This window comes from Scardinius erythrophthalmus (assembly GCF_964197995.2).
Source record: "Scardinius erythrophthalmus genome assembly, chromosome: 17".
NCBI classification, from domain to species: Eukaryota; Metazoa; Chordata; class Actinopteri; order Cypriniformes; family Leuciscidae; genus Scardinius; species Scardinius erythrophthalmus.
In genome coordinates, this window is record NC_138237.1 from 5636222 (window position 1) to 5655926 (window position 19705).

The following is a 19705-nucleotide window of genomic DNA, read 5'->3' on the forward strand; positions in this document are numbered from 1 at the left end:
TTTCCTGTAAATTATGCAACAATCTGACACACAGAACTGGAGTTTAAGTTATATGTCTGTATCTCTAAATTGCAAACGATTCCGTTGTCTCTAATTTGCACACATTCACACGTTTAATCGATGTCTGATTAAAGCAATAAACCCTCATAAATATTCTTTCAGCTTCTTTCTGAACTGAATTGAAGGATTGATCATTGTGAAGATTATGAATTGTGTTTTCATTTTATTTAACAAATGCAAAAAGAGCAACATAAAAATCAGTCAGAGGAGTTGAATTGTTTCTAAACAGTTGTTTGAGGAAAACACTTAAAGCTGAATAACTGAGAGTGATTGTAAGTGTGATGATCATCTGCTAAATGAGCAACAACGACCACAATTCACTCCTTCAGTCAGTGAAGCTCCCACAGCCGTTCATGAGAGTTTAAATGCTGGGAATATTCCCATCTTCCCACAGGAGAAGAAGAAGCAAGCAGGAGGAATTACTCCAGGAGAAACTACGAACATACTATTGTAAAGATGGAGATTAAGGAAGAACCCTGCAGAATAAAAGATGAAGATACAGAGGAACAAATAGGTTGGTGTTTTCCTTCATTCTCTTTAATGACTGATGAGGAACATTAAGATAAAAAAATCGACATATAACAATAACATCCTAAACTAGATACTTGTAGACTCGGTAGTAAACTGGATTTTGCTCATTTTGGGCTTCCTGATTTTGTTTCTAATTTGCCCGACTTCAATTGAACCGTGGCATTTTAATGTTGATTTTAGACCCGATGAATGAAGTGAATGAAGACAAACAGCATTTCACAAATGAAGATGGAAACATAATTTCACAGACTGAAAAGAATTTCACACAGAAACAAGCTGGAAAAACTGGAGTCGAAGCATCTTTCACCTGCTCTGAGTGTGGAAAGAGTTACAGACAGAAAAAAAGCCTTAATAGACACATGAGAATTCACACTGGAGAAAGACCGTTCACATGCACTCAGTGTGGAAAGAGTTTCACATCCAAACAAATTCTCAGAGAACATCTGCACACTCACTCTGGAGTGAGATCATTCAGCTGTGATCAGTGTGATAAAACATGTTGTGGCATCACACTTAACCAGACACCTTAAAGTTCATGCTGGTGTAAAGCCTCATGTTTGTTCTTTTTGTAGAAAGAGTTTTTCCACTATTGCAAAGTTTAAAAGATCATGAGCGTCTTCATACTGGTGTGAGACCTTATGTTTGCTCTCACTGTGGGAAGACCTTCACTACATCGAGTGACTTGAAAAAACACCAGAGAGTTCACACTGGAGAGAAACCGTACAAGTGCTCTTCATGTGGAAAGAGTTTCAACTAAGTATCTAATCTAAAGACTCATGAGAAAAAGCATTAAGCTGAAGATCTCTAAATGAACATTTTCAACAAGCACAAATAAAGGTGAATTATTGTATTGCTTTTATTCTCCCTCTTCTTTTGAAGCAGATTCTGTGTCTCATCATCAGGATAAATCAGTGTTTCTGTATAAAGTGAACATTTACAATTCCACAGATTTGACTCTAGATGGCGGCAGATATCATGAATCCAGATCTCTTTTCATGCTGATTCAGGACCAGATCTTTTGAGAGCTGAAATCCAACCATACAACAAAATACAACTGTAGAAAAATGAACATAAAACAACCTTTACACACGCTGAAACTACTCAGCAGCATTAGTGAGGTCAAAATTGATTTAAATAAATGTTTTTTTTATATGCAATCCAATATGCAGCACAACTGAATACTGTTAATTAATTGAACTGGTGTTTAAATAGATCAAGTAAACAATGAGTGAATTTGAAATTTCTTCTAGTATTCCTTATCTCCAGGCATATCAATAATAGGGAAGCATCTAAACTTCAGGCTCAGGTCAGTTTAGTTCTCAACAGTCCTATAAGCTTGATTTCAAATCATCAGTATCAGAAACATTTCCTTTCTCCTTGGCGGTCATTTTAAGTTTAAATAGTGATAACCAAAAATGCTCTTATGGTAAATCATCTGTCACCAATAAATGTTATTTCTAGAATAATATTTTAATGTTTTATTGTTACATATATTATCCCAAATCGAACACATGTGGCGAGATGAATAGTGTTTGTTTAATATCAGCCAAGAGAACAGATAAATATCTTAATCTATAGGGTTAGATCGTTTAATATGGTTTCTGCCAGTAGAGGCTCTCGAGCAACTGTACATTTGAAATGTATGTGGGAGGAAAATATGGAAATAATATTCAGGTATGTACAGATGCATCAAAAATAAATAAAAGAGTGGGGTTGCATATGCAATCCCTGAATTAAAACTGATTAAGGCTAATAGAATTAGTGATGATCTTGCTGTGTATACAGCTGACTTAAAGGTGCTCTAAGCGATGTCACGCGTTTTTTAGGCCAATTTTTTTTTGTCACATACAGCAAACATCTCCTCACTATCCGCTAGCTGCCTGTCCCCTGAACACACTGTAAAAAGACGCGGTCTCTGTAGACAGCCCAGGCTCCACAAACGGCAACAAAAACAAACTGGCCCAGCCTGGACCACGAAACATAACAAACAGTGTTCCAGCCAATCACGGACAAGAATGATGTGGGGGGTTAGTGCGCGGATGAGGAGGGGGGAGGGTCGAGCTAGCCTCCGTTTTGTTTGACAATACTTCGAACGTCAACAAGAAGTGACGTCACCCAACATCGCTTAGAGCACCTTTAATTGCTATATGGTTGGCTTTATTAGGGTGGAGGAGTATGGATCGAAAGGTGTAGTGATACAGTCTGATTCAAGTTCAGCTTTACTAAGTATAAAGAATCTGCACTCTGAATCCAGGCAAGATATTGTTTATGATATAGTGCATTTAGTGAATAGATTTATAAAGTCAGGAATCAACATTGTCTTGGGTTGGGTCCCAGTCCATGTAGGAGTAATGGGGAATGAAGTTGCAGATAAATATGCTAAACAGGCAACAAAGCGAGACAACATTAATATTCAAGTACAACATAGCAAAGCAGAAATTAAAAGCATGATTAAAGCCAAAATTAGGGGTATATGGAAGTATTTATGGGACAATTAAAGCACAGGAAGACATCTATATAAAATTCAAAAGAATGTTGGATGGAGCAGGAACAGTAGAAGCAAGCAGGAGGAGGATATTGTCTCAAGAATGAGAAATGGTTATACAGGACTGAACAGCACATTAGTAATGAGAAAACATGCTGATGGTAACTGTGAATGTGGTAATCAAGAAACTATAGAACATTGTCCTAAATACAATCAGGAACAACAAACACTTATAGAACAGTTAGCGAAAGTAAAGATCAAATTGAATGTTACCGATATATTGCAAAGAAATTCTGGGGAACAATGTTTTAGATGTATTTTTTAGTACTTGAAAGGAACAGGATTATTCCATAGAATTTAGCGATGTGGAATTCAGACACACACTCCTATTCAGAAGGAGGCAGTAATGCACCTAAGAGCTGTGTGCCAACCGCCTAAGAAGAAGAAGAGACGCTCGAGCAACCGAAGCAATGACGCACATCTGAGTCTAGGAGAGAAGTGAACGAGGGAAGGGGACATAAACAGCATCATTGACTGCTCTTTTTGTTTTTCAGACTGTGAGTACATTCATTTTATCATTTATTCAGAGAAATCTAAATACAAACGAATCAGTTAATTTAGTGAATCACTCAGAAATGAACCGACTGATGTTGTTCATTATGCTGGTGAAACTGTCACTGTTTTTTCACATTGCAATTTGTGAAGATTATTATTCGTGTTTTAATTTTATTTAGTGAAAAAAAATGCATGTACAATTTTTTACATGCATTAAAAATATTTAATGTAATGATAAAAATCAGCCAGAGGAGTGGAATTGTTTCTAAACAGTTGTTTGATCAAAACACTTAAAGCTGGATAACTGAGAGTGATTGTAAGTGTGATGATCATCTGCTAAATGAGCAACAACGACCACAATTCACTCCTTCAGTCAGTGAAGCTCCCACAGCCGTTCATGAGAGTTTAAATGCTGGGAATATTCCCATCTTCCCACAGGAGAAGAAGCAAGCAGGAGGAATTACTCCAGGAGAAACTACTGACATACTATTGTAAAGATGGACTTAGATGAAGAATCGTGCAGAATAAAAGATGAAGATACAGAGGAACAAATAGGTTGGTGTTTCATTCTCTTTAATGGCTAATGGGGAACATTAAGATAAAAATTGACATATAACAATAACATCTAAAACTAGATACTAGTAGACTCAGTTGTAAACTAGATTTTGCTCATGTGGGCCTTCCTGATTTTGTTTCTAATTTGTCCGTCTTCAATTGAGCAATTCAAATGTAATGTTGATTTTAGACCTGATGGAAGTGAATGAAGACAAACCGCATTTCAGAAATAAAGATGGAAACATAATTTCACAGACTGAAAAGAATTCCACACAGAAACCAGCTGGAAAAACTGGAGTTGAAGGATCTTTCACTTGCTCTGAGTGTGGAAAGAGTTTCATACGCAAAGGAAACCTAAATCAGCACATGAGAGTTCACACTGGAGAAAGACCGTTCACATGCACTCAGTGTGGAAAGAGTTTCAGTACAAAAAGAGTTCTGAAAGATCATCTGCGCTCTCACTCTGGAGTGAGATCATTCAGCTGTGATCAGTGTGATAAAACATTTGTTTTTGGATCAGGCTTAAGAACACACATTAAAACTCATGCTGCTGTGAAGCCTCACTTTTGTTCTTTTTGTGAAAAGAGTTTTTCACTACTGCAAAGTTTAAAAGATCATGAGCGTGTTCATACTGGTGTGAGACCTTATGTGTGCTCTGAATGTGGACAGACCTGCACTACATCGAGTGACTTGAAAAAACACCAGAGAATTCACACCGGAGAGAAACCGTACAAGTGCTCTTCATGTGGAAAGGGTTTTGCTTTGTCAGGAAACCTGAAAACACATGAGAGAATTCATACTGGAGAGAAACCTTATGAGTGTTCACACTGTGGAAAGAGTTTTGCTCTGTCAGAAACCCTGAAAGCTCATGAGAGAATTCACACTGGAGAGAAACCGTACAAGTGCTCTTCATGTGGAAAAAGTTTCACCCAGTTATCTAATCTAAAGACTCATGAGAAAAAGCATTAAGCTGAAGGTCTCTAAATGAACATTTTCAACAAGTGAATTATTCTATTGCTTTTATTCTCCCTCTTCGTTTGAAGCAGATTCTGTGTCTCATCATCAGGATAAATCAGTGTTTCTGTATAAAGTGAACATTTACAATTCCACAGATTTGACTCTAGATGGCGGCATTTGATTTTGTTCTCAGTCATTTTCAAGGTTTCATGGATGAAGAATCGGCTCTTAATCTACGTTTGCCAACTTCTGGAAAGGATAAAAAGGGACTCTAAAAATATGTGTACTGTATCACACAGCATATGTTATTTCAGTGTCTACAGTTAACTATGTGTACAAAAGATCTAGAAAAGGTTCTCAGACATAAACACATTTGGGTCATTCGTGTCAAAATGGCCTGTAACTCATATTAAAAAACATCTTAATATCATTATAGATTAACTTTTCTTTCGGGTTCTTAATTTTTAAGGCCCAATAGGATTACTTTCCAGAGATATAGTGATCTCAATGTGACTGGTACACATGTTCAATGGACGCACATTTTCTGAAGAACAAATAATGATGAAACTAGAAATACATCTAGTTTTTAACTTTCATGTCTGACTGCCATAAATACAATTTTTCTAAAGTTTGTGTGCCTGTAACTCTAAAAGTATCTATATACTCATTCTTAATAAACTTTTCTTTTCTTCATTTTAAAGGCCCTATATGGTTCGATCCCATAGTGTTGTTCTTGAAGGATAACTGGTCAATTTAAATAAACTTTATGGAGGGAAAAACACACACATCACTCTATTCTGTTGGACCGGAACATTTTTATTTAGCATATTTCCATCTATGGAAAGCGGGTCACATGTAAGCAGTTTGAGCGCACACCTATTACAGACATTAACTGGTCTCTTGCTCTCTTACGGTACAGTATATCATTATAATAACAGAACGCATGAACACAGACTTAGTTTCTTTTGTGTTGCATTTACATGCCAAACATGAAACTCTGGAATTTCTCTAGTTTTGCCACTGGTTTAGTTATAACATCAGACACCATTTCTTCTTGTGGGGTAATACTCAATTGTCACTTTACTAAAGTTTACAATAACTGATGATCCAGTTGATTTCATTGCAGAGTTTGTCCACAGCAAGAATAAAGACATTTAATACCATGTATAAGTCGTCCACTGATGATGACACTCATTTTTATTAGCAAATAAAACCTCTTTTCAAAGTATTTGCATTAAATTCATTGCATTACAAGAACATTTATTTTCCTACGGTTTCCTTTATTTTCCTGTTTTTTTGTTTTGTTTTGTTTTTAAATGTACAATCCAATATGCAACATAACTGAATATCATTGAAGTAGTGTTTAAATAGATTAAGTAAACAATGAGTGAATTTGAAAGTTCTTCCTGTATTTCTTAACTCCAGGCATATCAATAATAGGGAAGCATCTAAACTTAAGCTTGTTTTCAAATCATCAGCATCAAAAACATTTCCTTAGCGGCTATTTTAAGTTTAAATAATAGGCCTTTCCAAAAATGCTCTATTATGATAATATCAGCTGTGTATCAAATAAATCATATTTCAAAAAATCATATTTTAAAGTTGTATTATTACATGTATTATTCAAAATCAAACATGTGGTGAGATAAAGTGTTTGTATAATATCAGCCAAGATAAATATCTTAATCTATGAATGTTAGATTTTTTAATATGGTTTCCGCCATTAGAGGCGCTTGAGCAACCGAAGCAATGACACACATCCGAGTCTAGGAGAAGAAGAGAAGTGAGCGAGGGAAGGGAATATAAACATGAGAAGTGGAACACAGCCGTTCATTCTGCTCTAAATCTGCTGTTTTTCAGACTGTGAGTACATTCATATTACCATTTATAAGGTGAAATATAATCCAAACGAGTTCATTTAGAGAATCACTCAGAAATGAAGCGACTGATGTTGTTCATTACGCTCGTGAAACGTAAACTCGTTACTGACTGTTTTTTTTTTTTTCACATTACAATTTGTAAAGATCATGATTTGTGTTTTCATTTTATTTAATGGACAAATTAATCATGGTAAACGGAGTTTTAGATAAAAGAGCAACGTAAAAATAAACTAAAAAAGTCGAATTGTTTCTAAACAGTTGTTTGATCAAATTCAAAACACTTTAAGCTGAATATTATTAAGTGAATTTAATTTAGTGATTGTAAGTGTGATGATCATCTGCTAAATGCTGGGAAATATTCCCATCTTCCCACAGGAGAAGAAGCAAGCAGGAGGAATTACTCCAGTAGAAACTACAGACATACTATTGTAAAGATGGAGATTAAGGAAGAATCCTGCAGAATAAAAGATGAAGATACAGAGGAACAAATAGGTTGGTGTTTTCCTTCATTCTTTTAAAGTGCCCCTATTATGCTATTTTAAAGGCTGCTTATTGAGTCTCTTACATGTTTACATGCATCAAAGGTAAAAAAAACTCTTTTATTTTCACATAATATGCATTGCACATCATCACCACATTTTTCGATTATTCCCAAACGACTCGTCCGATGATTAAGTCTTTCTAAATCCCTCCTTTCCGCAATCTACTCTGCTCTGATTGGTCAGATGGCCCAGTCTGTTGTGATTGGTCTACCTCTTAGAGCGCGTATCGGAAAAGAAACGCACATTACCATAACTGAACTTCAGCTCCGGAGGCTTCCTAAATCTCAGTGATTGTACACACTGTAAAGACAGTAACAATGGCATTGATTTTACCGTATCAATCCGAGCGCAAGTCTGATGATGAAACATTGGAAGAACTAGTCATTCAACCCGAACCTCAATCGCAAGGATGTCTATTTTAGAACACTTGATGAATGTAACTTGATCAAAATAACAAAATATGTTACAGTGACAATAAAAGAACTGAAATCAAATGCGTTTCTGATTTGCTTATATGTTTCTGTCAGCTGCATAACAATACAGTTTGCTTTCTCACATCACTAGCTTTAAAAATGTAACATTGCTGCATAACAAATGCACGAAAGCGAACTAATGGATATAAAGATAGATTCAAGGAATCATGCCGAGTCGACTCACATCCAATTTTTCCATATCGACCATTTTAGGCGTCGGCCATTTTTAATTTTGTACCAAAATGCTGTATTTTATGAACGTATCGCTACAAAACTTGGTATGGGTCATCAGTATGATGCTCTGAAGGAGCCTGAGAAGTTTCGAACCAGCGCCACCTAGTGGTAAATTTATTTTTTTCAAATGCTTAACTGGTTGTGGTTGACTTATTTTCATGGGAGTCATCTTATTAGGTTCCTGAATCCTTGCCAAGTCCAACAATACCAAACATGCTAGGTTTCGCCTTACGGTTTGTGTAGGGTTGTGATTTAGCGCTTAATAAACATTTATCAATATCGTCGAAACCGTTAGACTGATCGCGACGAAACTACTGTAGAAAGTTTGGAAACATAGGTCGTTGGCTATATGCTAATGCCCAAATGTCAAAGTATTAATAGTAAGTGGCAAGAAAATTCAAACAAAGTCAGGTGTGGGTCATTTTTTTTTATACATATAAATGTCTATAACTCCAAAACAAAATTAGTTATTTTCACCAAATGACCAAATTTACACACACATTGATTGACAGGCTCACTCTGAGGACACAAAAAAATAGTGGGATTGTGCCTCTTGTTGGCACTATAATAGAACAAAATATGAAATTGCCATTGACTTCAATACAGTATTGTGATATAAGATGCTATACTTTATGAACGCATTAGTGTATCATTACGAAACTCTGTATGAGTCATCAGCACCATGCCTTGAAGGTACTCAAATAGTTTCGGGGAAGCGCCACCTTGTGGTAAAAAAGTTGTAACAAAATTTCCCAAAATGCTAATAACTTTTGAATAAATTTGACACTGGTCTTAATAGATTCCTTGGGTTATGCTGAAAACATAGATACCAATATTGCCAAAGTCAGCCAAACTTCCTGTCCGCCATCTTTATTTTCTTTTAAAACCTACTTTTTCGAACTTCTAGACCTTTTGTTCGATTTTCACCATAATCGAATCGTATCATCTCCAGACCATGCTGACAAAAAGTTATGGATTTTGTGTCGATAGATGAAACCATTTTCGTATAGGCTACCGCAGCAGCAAAGTTGAGGCATGATCCCAAAATAAATATCCAGTAGGGCTGAACGATACATCGAATTTTCATCGTCATCGCGATATGAACTCGCACGATGAACACATCGCAACAGACAGCCTGACACGATGAATAATGCCTGGTTCAGATTACAAGATTTTTGTGTCTGTTATGATAGTCACGGTGTCAGATTACATGATTTTGACTTAGGGCTGGGCGATAAAACGATAACGATATGTATCGCGATAGACACGTAATCAATATCAATAAAAAATGCGTTCGATAAAACGTTCGATAATTTTTTTTTTTTTTCGTCGGAAGAAACCAGCAAGCAGGTTTGATTGCATGAACAAAGGCACTCACTCTCTAGTAACTAGATAAAACAGGAAAAGTCAGCTCGCCTGACTTGAAGTCTGACCGTAGTCAGACCAATGTCATCTGCAGATTATGCAAGACCGTCGTCAGTTTGTCTGTTATTCGCGTGCTGATGCGCTGTTCTAGCGTGTTTCTCAGCGCGTACATGTGAAGCTCACATGCACTAAAAGCCTGTCTACCAGCGCCTGAATACTAAGTAATCTTTCGAGTCTTATTTTGCTCATACTGTTATATACACACAAGGTTTACATAAACTAGTCGGATATGTCTAAAGTGAAAGCAAACTTGAGAAAATTGAGAGAAAATCTGCTTGACAAATGCGTGTATAATAGACGCGTCGCGCGCAGCTCTTAAAGAGACAGTAGTAATAGTAAACACGCTGCTGCTTGTCCCTAAAGGGATAGTTCACCCAAAAAATAAAAATTATCTCATTATTTACGCACTCTAATGTTGTTCCAAACCTGTATTAATTGCCTTCTAATATTTTCTAATATTAATATTTTGAAGAATGTGGGTATCCAAACAGTAGCTGGTCCCCATTGACTTCCATAGGAGAAAAATATACTATGGAAGTCACTGGGGTACATCAACTGTTGGTCATTCTTCCAAATAACTTTTATTTTCAACAGAAGAAAGAAACTTATTCGAGTTTAAAACAACGTGAGAGAGTAAATTATGAAAATTAGAATTTTTAGGAGAACTATCCCTTTAATGTTAATAAAACAACAAAATGTAAAGAGAAAATCACTCACTGCTCTTGACTAATAACTTTATTAATAGCTTTAATAAGTATCAATGTATAATTTATAGAAAATAGAAAGAAATAGATTTAAAGAATTTATAGAAAGAAGTCGTAATATTATATTTTTGCCATATCGCCCACCCCTTTATAAAGCATTTATTACGTATTCTTTAATTTTGCACCTTAATGTTAAGAGATAATTGTTAAGTGTTCATTGTGATTTTAGACTTTTGAGTTTTCCATGGTCGTGTTGACATTTCTGCCTTTATAACTGATGGATTACAGACATGAGAACAGTGTAGCTAACATTCATATTTGAATATTTATCGCAAGTCATATCGTCATCGCAATATTATACAATGTTATCGCACATCGCAGCTTTTCCTCATATCATGCAGCCCTACTATTCAGGCTTTATCTCTGCAGTGCCTTGACATTGTATGTTTCATTGTCGCCTCACTCTGACCACACCACATCAATTTTGTAACTGCGCCACCTATTGGTCATAAGTGACAAACCATTAAGTCATATTATTAGTGACTGTATATATGATTTTTTTTCACCCATTTTTCCTAAAATCATCTTAAAATGTCTGTAATTGCTCATTGATGCAGTTGGCCTAGACATGTTGGCATGGTTTGTTGTCGTCTTTGCGCTTGGCCCCGATATATTAATTTTATTATTTATAAGGTGAAATATAAATCCAAACGAATAAACGAGTCTGTTCATTTAGTGAATCACTCAGAAATGAATCGAGATGAACCGACTGATGTTTATTACGCTTGTGTAATGTAAACTTGTTACTGACTTTTTTCACATTATAATTTGTGAAGATTATGATTTGTGTTTTCATTTTATTTAACGAACAAATTAATCATGGTAAACAGTTTTTAATACTTGTGAATCATATCTGATGCAAGGGCAACATAAAAATCAACTAGAGAAGTCTAATTGTTTCTAAACAGTTGTTTGAATATATGAATATTATTCAGAGAATATAATTTAGTGATTGTAAGTGTGATGATCATCTGCTAAATGCTGAGAAATATTCCCATCTTCCCACAGGAGAAGAAGAAGCAAGCAGGAGGAATTACTCCAGGAGAAACTTCGGACTTACTATTGTAAAGATAGAGTTTGAGGAAGAATCCTGCAGAATAAAAGATGAAGATAAAGAGGAACAAATAGGTTGGTGTTTTCCTTCATTCTCTTTAATGACTGATGAGGAACATTAAGATGAAAACTGACATATATATTTTACTTACATTTAAAAAACGTAACACCCGTGTGTATTTCTGTGAGTGTCTGTGAAGAGCGTAAAATGTTTCTATTTACAATTGTTTTGCAGCGTTGAGTGTTGTAGCCAATCACAGACAAGTTTGCTGAGCATGTGAATGCAATGGTCAATCAGAGGCGTTTAAGTTAGTCAGAAATTAGGAATCCGCTCAGTAGTCCTCATTCACAGCAGTGCAGTGACGGGTATGAAAGCAAGGCTGCTAAGGAAAGACTTGCCACGTTTTCAAAGGCATCTGCTGTAAGAAGCTGAATAAAGCAATTTCTTACAATTTCTTCTACAACTCATATTGTCAAAGATATTTTTGCAGTGTTTTGTCAGCAGAACAATCGAAAAACACATGAAATAAGAGTACAACACACTGAAGAGATGAATGTCTATCCCTCACAACCTCGCTTTCATTCCCGTTATAATTAAATCAAAGATGGCGCTGCTGTGAATGAGGTCAATATGCCAGAGTTTGTGCAGCGTGAGCTCTGCATGCAAAATCCTTTCGTTATAACCAACAAAGTATAAACACTATGAAATTAAGAGATTCATTGTGTGATATAGACAGATGTTCTGACTATAATGGCTGTTTTCACTCAGTCAGAGAGATTGTGCTGCGGCTAAGCTGAAGTTTCAACTTCACTGTTTATAAAAGGGAGTGTCTTTAGTTTTAGTTTTTATAATTAACCCATTTATCATTTTAATTTTATTCAAAATATAAATGGGTTAATTATAACTTTACTTGCATTTAACATTTTTATATAAAATTACTTTTGTCAATTTAATTTGATGCGAACACCAAAATGGTGACTTTGAAAATAATTAACTAATTTAATTTATTTACTGGTTTCGGTACTGACTCCTAAAATTTTGGTATCATATTTTATTTTCTAACTTATTTCTTGTTTCTAATTTGTCCTTCTTTATTTGAATTATGGGAATTCATTTTAGATCCTATGGATGTGAAACATGAGTTTCGAAGACCTCATTTCACAAATGAAGATGGAAACGCAGTCATTTTACAGACTGAAAAGAATTTAACGCAGAAAAGTGCTGGAAAAAGTGGAGTCAAAGGATCTTTAACCTGCTCTGAGTGTGGAAAGAGTTTCACAAATACATCAAACCTTAAGAAACACATGAGAATTCACACTGGAGAAAAACCGTTCACATGCTCTCAGTGTGGAAAGAGTTTCGGGTGCAAAAGTACTCTTGAAGATCATCAGCGCTGTCACTCTGGAGTGAGATCATTCGGCTGTGATCAGTGTGATAAAACATTTGTTTTTGAACAAAACTTAAGAAGACATCTTAAAGTTCATGCTGCTGTGAAGCCTCACTTTTGTTCTTTTTGTGGAAAGAGTTTTTCACGACTGGAAAATTTAAAAGAGCATGAACGTTTTCATACTGGTGTGAAACCTTATATGTGCTTCGACTGTGGGAAGAGCTTCACTACATCCAGCCACTTAAAAACACACCAGAGAATTCATACTGGAGAGAAACCATACAAGTGCTCACACTGTGGAAAGAGTTTCACGCTGTCAGGAAACCTGAAAGATCATGAGAGAATTCATACTGGAGAGAAGCCGCACCAGTGCTCTTCATGTGGGAAGAGTTTCACCCAATTATCTAATCTACAGAATCATAAGAAAAAGCATTGCCTGACGTTGCCTAAATGAGCAAAAGTACATGTTCAGAATTAGTTTCATTAATCAAAGAGGGTAATTTTCTAAAATCAGTAATGAATTTTTGCAGGGTCAGTAATAGTTCATGAATCTAGTGTTGCTTTAAAATACTGTGATTTATGCAGAGTGTTCAATTATTTTCATTAATTGGGTTTGAGCGCAAATAGAAATGATGCATTGAGAACATATCGAAAAGACTTTCTTACATTTTAAGAAATGTTCTGTACATTGAGACAAAGAGAAATAAAAAGGAACAGAACTTGTGTGACTTAATGAGTAAATGTACTCACAATCAAGGGGTTAAACATCGTGCAACATTTACCAAGTGTGTATTAATAAATCATACTTTATATTTGCAGTTATGTATTCAACATGTGCTTTTATCCAAAGAGACTTGCATTGCATTAAAGGTTACCATGATATCAGTTAATGCATTCGCTGGGATTCAAACCCATGACATTGGCTTTGCTATAGTGTCATATTCAACTGTTTGAGCTACAAGAAGGCTAATAAACCTAAAACTGCACCATATCTGTATTTCAATTCATAAGCAGACTTTAACAATGGAAATTGGTTATGAAAATGAAATGCACATGCACTGTGTTTGTGGCAAAGCAGCATCTAGTGGTAAATATATTGACTTTTATCATTGGTCAATGATTAAGTAAACACTTGTCATTTTATTGATTCTCCATCTTTTTATAAGGGTGGATTTCTTACGGTGGTTCACGCTGCAGGATTGCTGAACGTCTAAAGAAACGTTACCAGCATGATGATGTAAAACTGGGCATTTCTTGTGTATTACCACCAACTGCTACTTATATCAACAATGTAGAAAAAGCTCAGACATAATAGCAAAATATGCGAGAGAGTGTTGCTAGTGTGACTATATTGTATTGCAATAGGTAGTGAATTAAAACTAGTTAGAACATCATTTGTAATTGGAAGGGTTTGATGACAATATCTGGTTGAAATAGTTACAAAATAGATGAATGAGATGATAAAATCATATACCTGGACAAGGGAATATTATTGTCATGATGAAATTATATATTGGGTTATAATTATGCCTTTATGATATGTTGGAGTGTGGTTCTCAATTTTATCAGCACAGCATCATTTTATTTACATAATTTTACATTTACATATTTATTTATTTATTTATTTTACTCATTTGAACATGTAACCCAACCCCACACATAAATCTACCCATTTGTGTATTAGGCTATATGATATTGTAGCGCACAGACTCTTTATAATTGTTGTGAAATTGCTGTTTTAATTTGCACCGGCAGTTATAGGGTTAATGTGGGAGAGAGAGAAACGAGCGAGTGCGTTTGGCTGGTGCATTTATTTTTGCGTTCCGATTAAAAGTTCAGAAACGGAGCCTTGCTCGTCTGTCGTTTTTTAGAGTTACATTGGCGGCAGAAGTGGGATGTCGGAGCGTGAATAGCAACGCGTCCTGCACAATCTGAGCAGTCTCGTGGAGGAAACACACCCGTGCTGGAAGAGAGAGAAGTGGCAGGAGCCAGTGCACGAACCACCCAACCGCGATCTAATCCGTGAGGACGATTCGCGAGAGATCCGTGCGAGTTGGAAGTGAGCCAGGATATGGACGATGTCTTTTGCGGTTGCTTGATTTGAGGACTGCGCGTGCACAGAGGCGTCACCAGGTTTTTGCGTAGAGACAACTTTGATGTCAAAATGCACGTTGGCAGGTCTGACTCTGCTATTTGAAGAACTGTATATTTTCAGACGCAGTGATGTAGTGGTGCCTGGAGAAGTGGGTATACTCTTAATTTTTGTCCCCAATATTTTTTTAAGCGTCCCTGCACAGGATGCACGCTCTGTGTTATAAACAGTGACATGTAAGACTAGTCTTGCATATTAGTTCATCCCAAAATGGGCCAGTAGTATTTGCACATTATCACTTAACTTTTGCTGCTTGACTTCACGGAGAAAGGATCATTATGAAATTAATGTGGGAATTAGCCAGAGAAAAGGTGCAGTTTTTGCAATTAATTCTGGCTTTTAATCATTTATTAATACAAAATAATTATGAATTTTGAGTGACTATTCCTTAGTCCATCCACACATGAAAATTGGACAACTATTCTTCATCACTGTCTTGGGTGTAGGGCCGTACGCAGGGTTTTATAAATACAGAGGTCCCAAAAATCTCGCTAGGGGGGTTCGGGGGCAGACGTGAGAAATAAAAAGGAACAAAACTAATGTGAATTAAATTGATTTAAATGTGTAATAATTTACATTAAAATTAAAATTACATTTAAATGTGTGCTATAAATCATCCTTTAAAAGTAAAACTGCACCACATTTTTCCATTAATATTTAATCAGGCATTTACAATATGAGAGAAGTTGTTCCTGTAAAAAATTCTTCATCACTTCAGTGCTCTAATAAAAGCTATAAAAAGGATGTTGTTTAGTTAGTGGATACATGCAATGCATTATTGACCTTCATACAGTTATCAAGAGAACAGCAGAATAAAGTTGGTTAATGCACTTGAGTATGAAAAAATTAATTAATTACAAAAAAAGTACATATTCTCTGGAAGCCGGGCTAAATGAGTAAACTCTGTTACTGCATTCCTGCCATGCCTGGACTCTGGACACACAAATCTTATCTGATTACTTGCAATTAATAGTGCAGAGAGTACGCCTGAAAATATCTGATTTGAGATCTGATTGCTTGAAAAGAATGTGAGTTTTAGGGAAACCTTCATATCTCTGATTTGCAAACTATTCCATTGTTTTCATTGTCATTCACACTTTTAGTCAAGACAAGTCATCTTCATTTATATAGCACTTTTAACAATGTAGATTGTTTCAAAGCGGCTTTACAGTAACAAATGGATAATTTAAGGTAACACAGATTGTTTTGGCTTTATAGCGGTTCTTGAATAAAGATATTTTTACTTGTCTGGCCTTAACATTTTGATTCAGAATTTTATCACTTCGGGGTAGATACGCGAAACCGAAATTATCCCGATAACGCTTTATCTGTACTTTATCAGCTTTAACTTTTAATCGATGTCTGATTTACTTTAATGCAAAACAAGTGTTTGAAGTTCAGTAAAGTTGAATCATATCATTATAAATCATGTTACAGCGGTTGAGAAAAGAGAAGGGCGATGCTTGATCAAACTGTTTTCAGATTCAAACTTCACTACTAATTTGAAATTATGCATTTCAGAAATGTACATGTATAAACCACATAGTTAGCTAACAATGTATTTATTTAAAGCAGAAACAATGAGATCGTTGACGTAATGTGAACATATTGTAAACAAATGATTCGGATATATAGAAAATTGTAGCATTTATTTATTTATTTATTTATTTATTTGGATCCCCATTAGCTTCCACAATGTGGTTGCTAGTCTTCCTGGGGCCCAGAAAAGTGCTGAAACGTGTGTACAGTTAAAATACACAAATATAACATACATATAACATAATCACACATATACATTTATCCACATATACACATTCATGCACATACAGCATTCAAAAATGTCAATACCTATAACAGTCACAAATTAACTGGTGTAATACTATTAATTGTCATCTGTTTTAGAGTCTTCTTAAAATTACATATGTTGGATATATGCCTTGTTCTTAAGTCCAATTTATTCCAAGCAGATGACGATCTAACTAAAACTGTTCTTGTCATACAATTGGACCTTGCAAATGGAACCACTAACACACCTGAGCTCACCTGACGCGTAACATGTCCGTGACAATACCCACTAAAAACCAATTTGTCTACAAAAGATTTTGGATTGTTTTTAAATAGAGCATTGTGCATATAACAGAGAAGACTTATATTAAGTTTATCCTCCACCTTTAGCCAGCCCAAACAGGTATGCATTTTATCCACACTGGATCGAAAAGAGCAACCAAGGGCTACTCTTGCGGCTCTGTTCTGAACGATTTGTAGTTTTTTCAGATGTCCCTTTGCAGCACTGGACCAAATTACTGGGCAGTACCCCAGATGTGACAGAACTAAAGACTGGACAACTGTTTTCATAACTAAGGGTGGACAATATACTGAACATCTCCGGGAAAAAGCAATGCCTTTGGCCATTTTAGACACAATGTGGTCAATCTGATCAGCCCAAGAGAGCTGACTATCCAGCTTCACACCCAAGAGTTTAGTCTGACTCACCTGCTCTACCACAGATGTATCAATAATTAGATTTAAGTTGCAAGGCTTGCCAAGCATACGTTTAGTACCAAAGACTATACATTTAGTTTTAGATATATTGAGAGCTAATTTATTAAGTTTCACCCAATTTGTAATGGCATTAAGTTCATTCTGCAAGGTGCAACTTATGTCAGTTATTGTAGGTGATGCATAAAACATTGTAGCATCATCTGCATAAAGTACAACATCTGCTCTTGAAACAGCATGTGACAGATCATTAACAAACACAGAAAACAGCAATGGACCCAAACAGCTGCCCTGAGGAATACCACATGACAACTGTTTACAATCAGAAAAGCTCCCATTAAAAAATACCTGCTGACTTCTACCAGAGAGATAGCTGCATATCAAGGACACAGACTGATGTGAAAACCCATAGCACTTAAGCTTAGACAGTAAAATGTCATGGTCTATAATATCAAAAGCTGCTGTGAAATCCAGCAGCATTGGTGCATGTTGATTCAGTTTTCTTCATCTGAAGTCTTCATAGAGGCTGGATCCAAACTGGAGCTGACGTACTCTAGTAACTTCAGGATGGGCATCCTGAGACAAAACAGAAAAGCAAATGGAAAATACGGTAACACTTTATTTTACAGTGTCCTTGTTACATATGTTACATGTACTTACCGTAGTAATAACAGTAAATTATGCATAATTACATGCAACTAACCCTCAACCAAACCCTAATCCTACCCTAACCCTATAGTAAGTACATGTAGTTAATTAATATTACTCAGTACTTAAATATATAATTACACTGTAACAATGACACCTTAAAATAAAGTGTAACCGAAAATACTTAGCTTTGGGCAATGAGCAACTTTGGGCAATGATTTTTCTCATGAGTCCGTAGAGTAGATAATTGTGTGAATCTCTTCCCACATGAAGAGCAATGATACGGTTTCTCTCCAGTATGAACTCTCTCATGATCTTTCAGGCTTCCTGACTGAGAGAAACTCTTCCCACAGTGTGAACACTTGTACGGTTTCTCTCCAGTATGAACTCTCTGGTGTCTTTTTAACTCTGTGTTTGTAGTATAGCTCTGCCCACAGTAGGAGCACATATAAGGTCTCACACCAGTATGAATACGCTCATGCTGCTTTAAATACTTCAGGAGTGCAAAACTCTTTCCACAGAAAGGACAAAAGTAAGGCTTCACAGCAGTGTGAACTTTAAGGTGTGATTTTAAATATGATTCCACAACAAATGTTTTATCACACTGATCACAGCTGAATGATCTCACTCCAGAGTGACGGCGCAGATGATCATAGAGAGCCCTTTTCTGAGTGAAACTCTTTCCACATTGAGTGCATGTGAATGGGTTTTCCCCAGTGTGAATTCTCATGTGTTTATTAAGGTCTGATTTGTGCACGTAAAACAGTCCACACTCAGTGCAGGTGAAAAATTCTTTGTCTCCAGATTTTTCAGCTTGTTTTTGTGTGAAATTCTCTTCAGTCTTTGAAACGACTGCATTTCCATCTTCACTTTTTAAATGATGAGATTCTTGAAACAGATGTTGTTTATCTTCATTTTTATACATCAGTTCTCCATCTTCATTTGTGAAATGATGCTGTTTGTCGTCATTCACTTCCATCGAGTCTAAAATCAACATTAAATTCCCAAAAATCAGGAGAAACAAACATAAAAAACAAACTTCATTCTTAATTTAGCACAAATCTACTAATATTTCGTTTTAGATGCATTGTTATATCCTCCCGAGAACCAGACACTTTTTTGAGTGATTTTTTTTTTTTTTTTTTGTCTTTTGAACTTTTTAGTTATTTAGGCGTTTTCTTGTGATTTGCTGGAGGCTGTGATTTGTTCACCTCCACACCTGGTCCAGATATAAGGGCCGTCCCAAACACTCAACCTTTGCCATTATTGTGCCATCGTGTGAGATTGTGAACCTCTTTGCTATTGCTTCATATTGTCGTAGTTTTGTCTAGTCTAAGTTTGTCGTACCAGAGAGATTGTGAGTGACTATTTGAGATTGAGAGTGTTTGGGATTTTTGATAATTCTTGTTAACTTGACCCATGCCTGATTGACTATGATTTGGTTTCTGATTTTGGATGGTTTGCTATGAACCTGTGTGTGTGTATATATATATATATATATATA

General features: G+C 35.8%; 1 protein-coding gene across 2 annotated transcripts; it reads left to right on the plus strand.

Annotated features, from left to right (window-relative positions):
- Positions 1-3499: 3499 nt before the first annotated feature.
- Positions 3500-14747, plus strand: LOC308705203 (uncharacterized protein). 2 transcript variants are annotated; one of them, XM_081390098.1, is made up of 5 exons: positions 3500-3633; positions 4070-4186; positions 7399-7515; positions 11470-11589; positions 12635-14027. In XM_081390098.1, exons 2-5 carry the CDS (start codon positions 4129-4131, stop codon positions 13354-13356), a joined length of 1017 nt encoding a protein of 338 aa, XP_081246224.1. In that variant the 5' UTR covers positions 3500-3633; positions 4070-4128; the 3' UTR covers positions 13357-14027. The 2 variants fall into 2 exon arrangements, 1 of the variants encoding a protein (XP_081246224.1); XR_014031889.1 differs by lacking the exons at positions 3500-3633; positions 4070-4186 and adding an exon at positions 6877-7006 and having other exon boundaries at positions 12635-14747.
- Positions 14748-19705: the final 4958 nt, after the last annotated feature.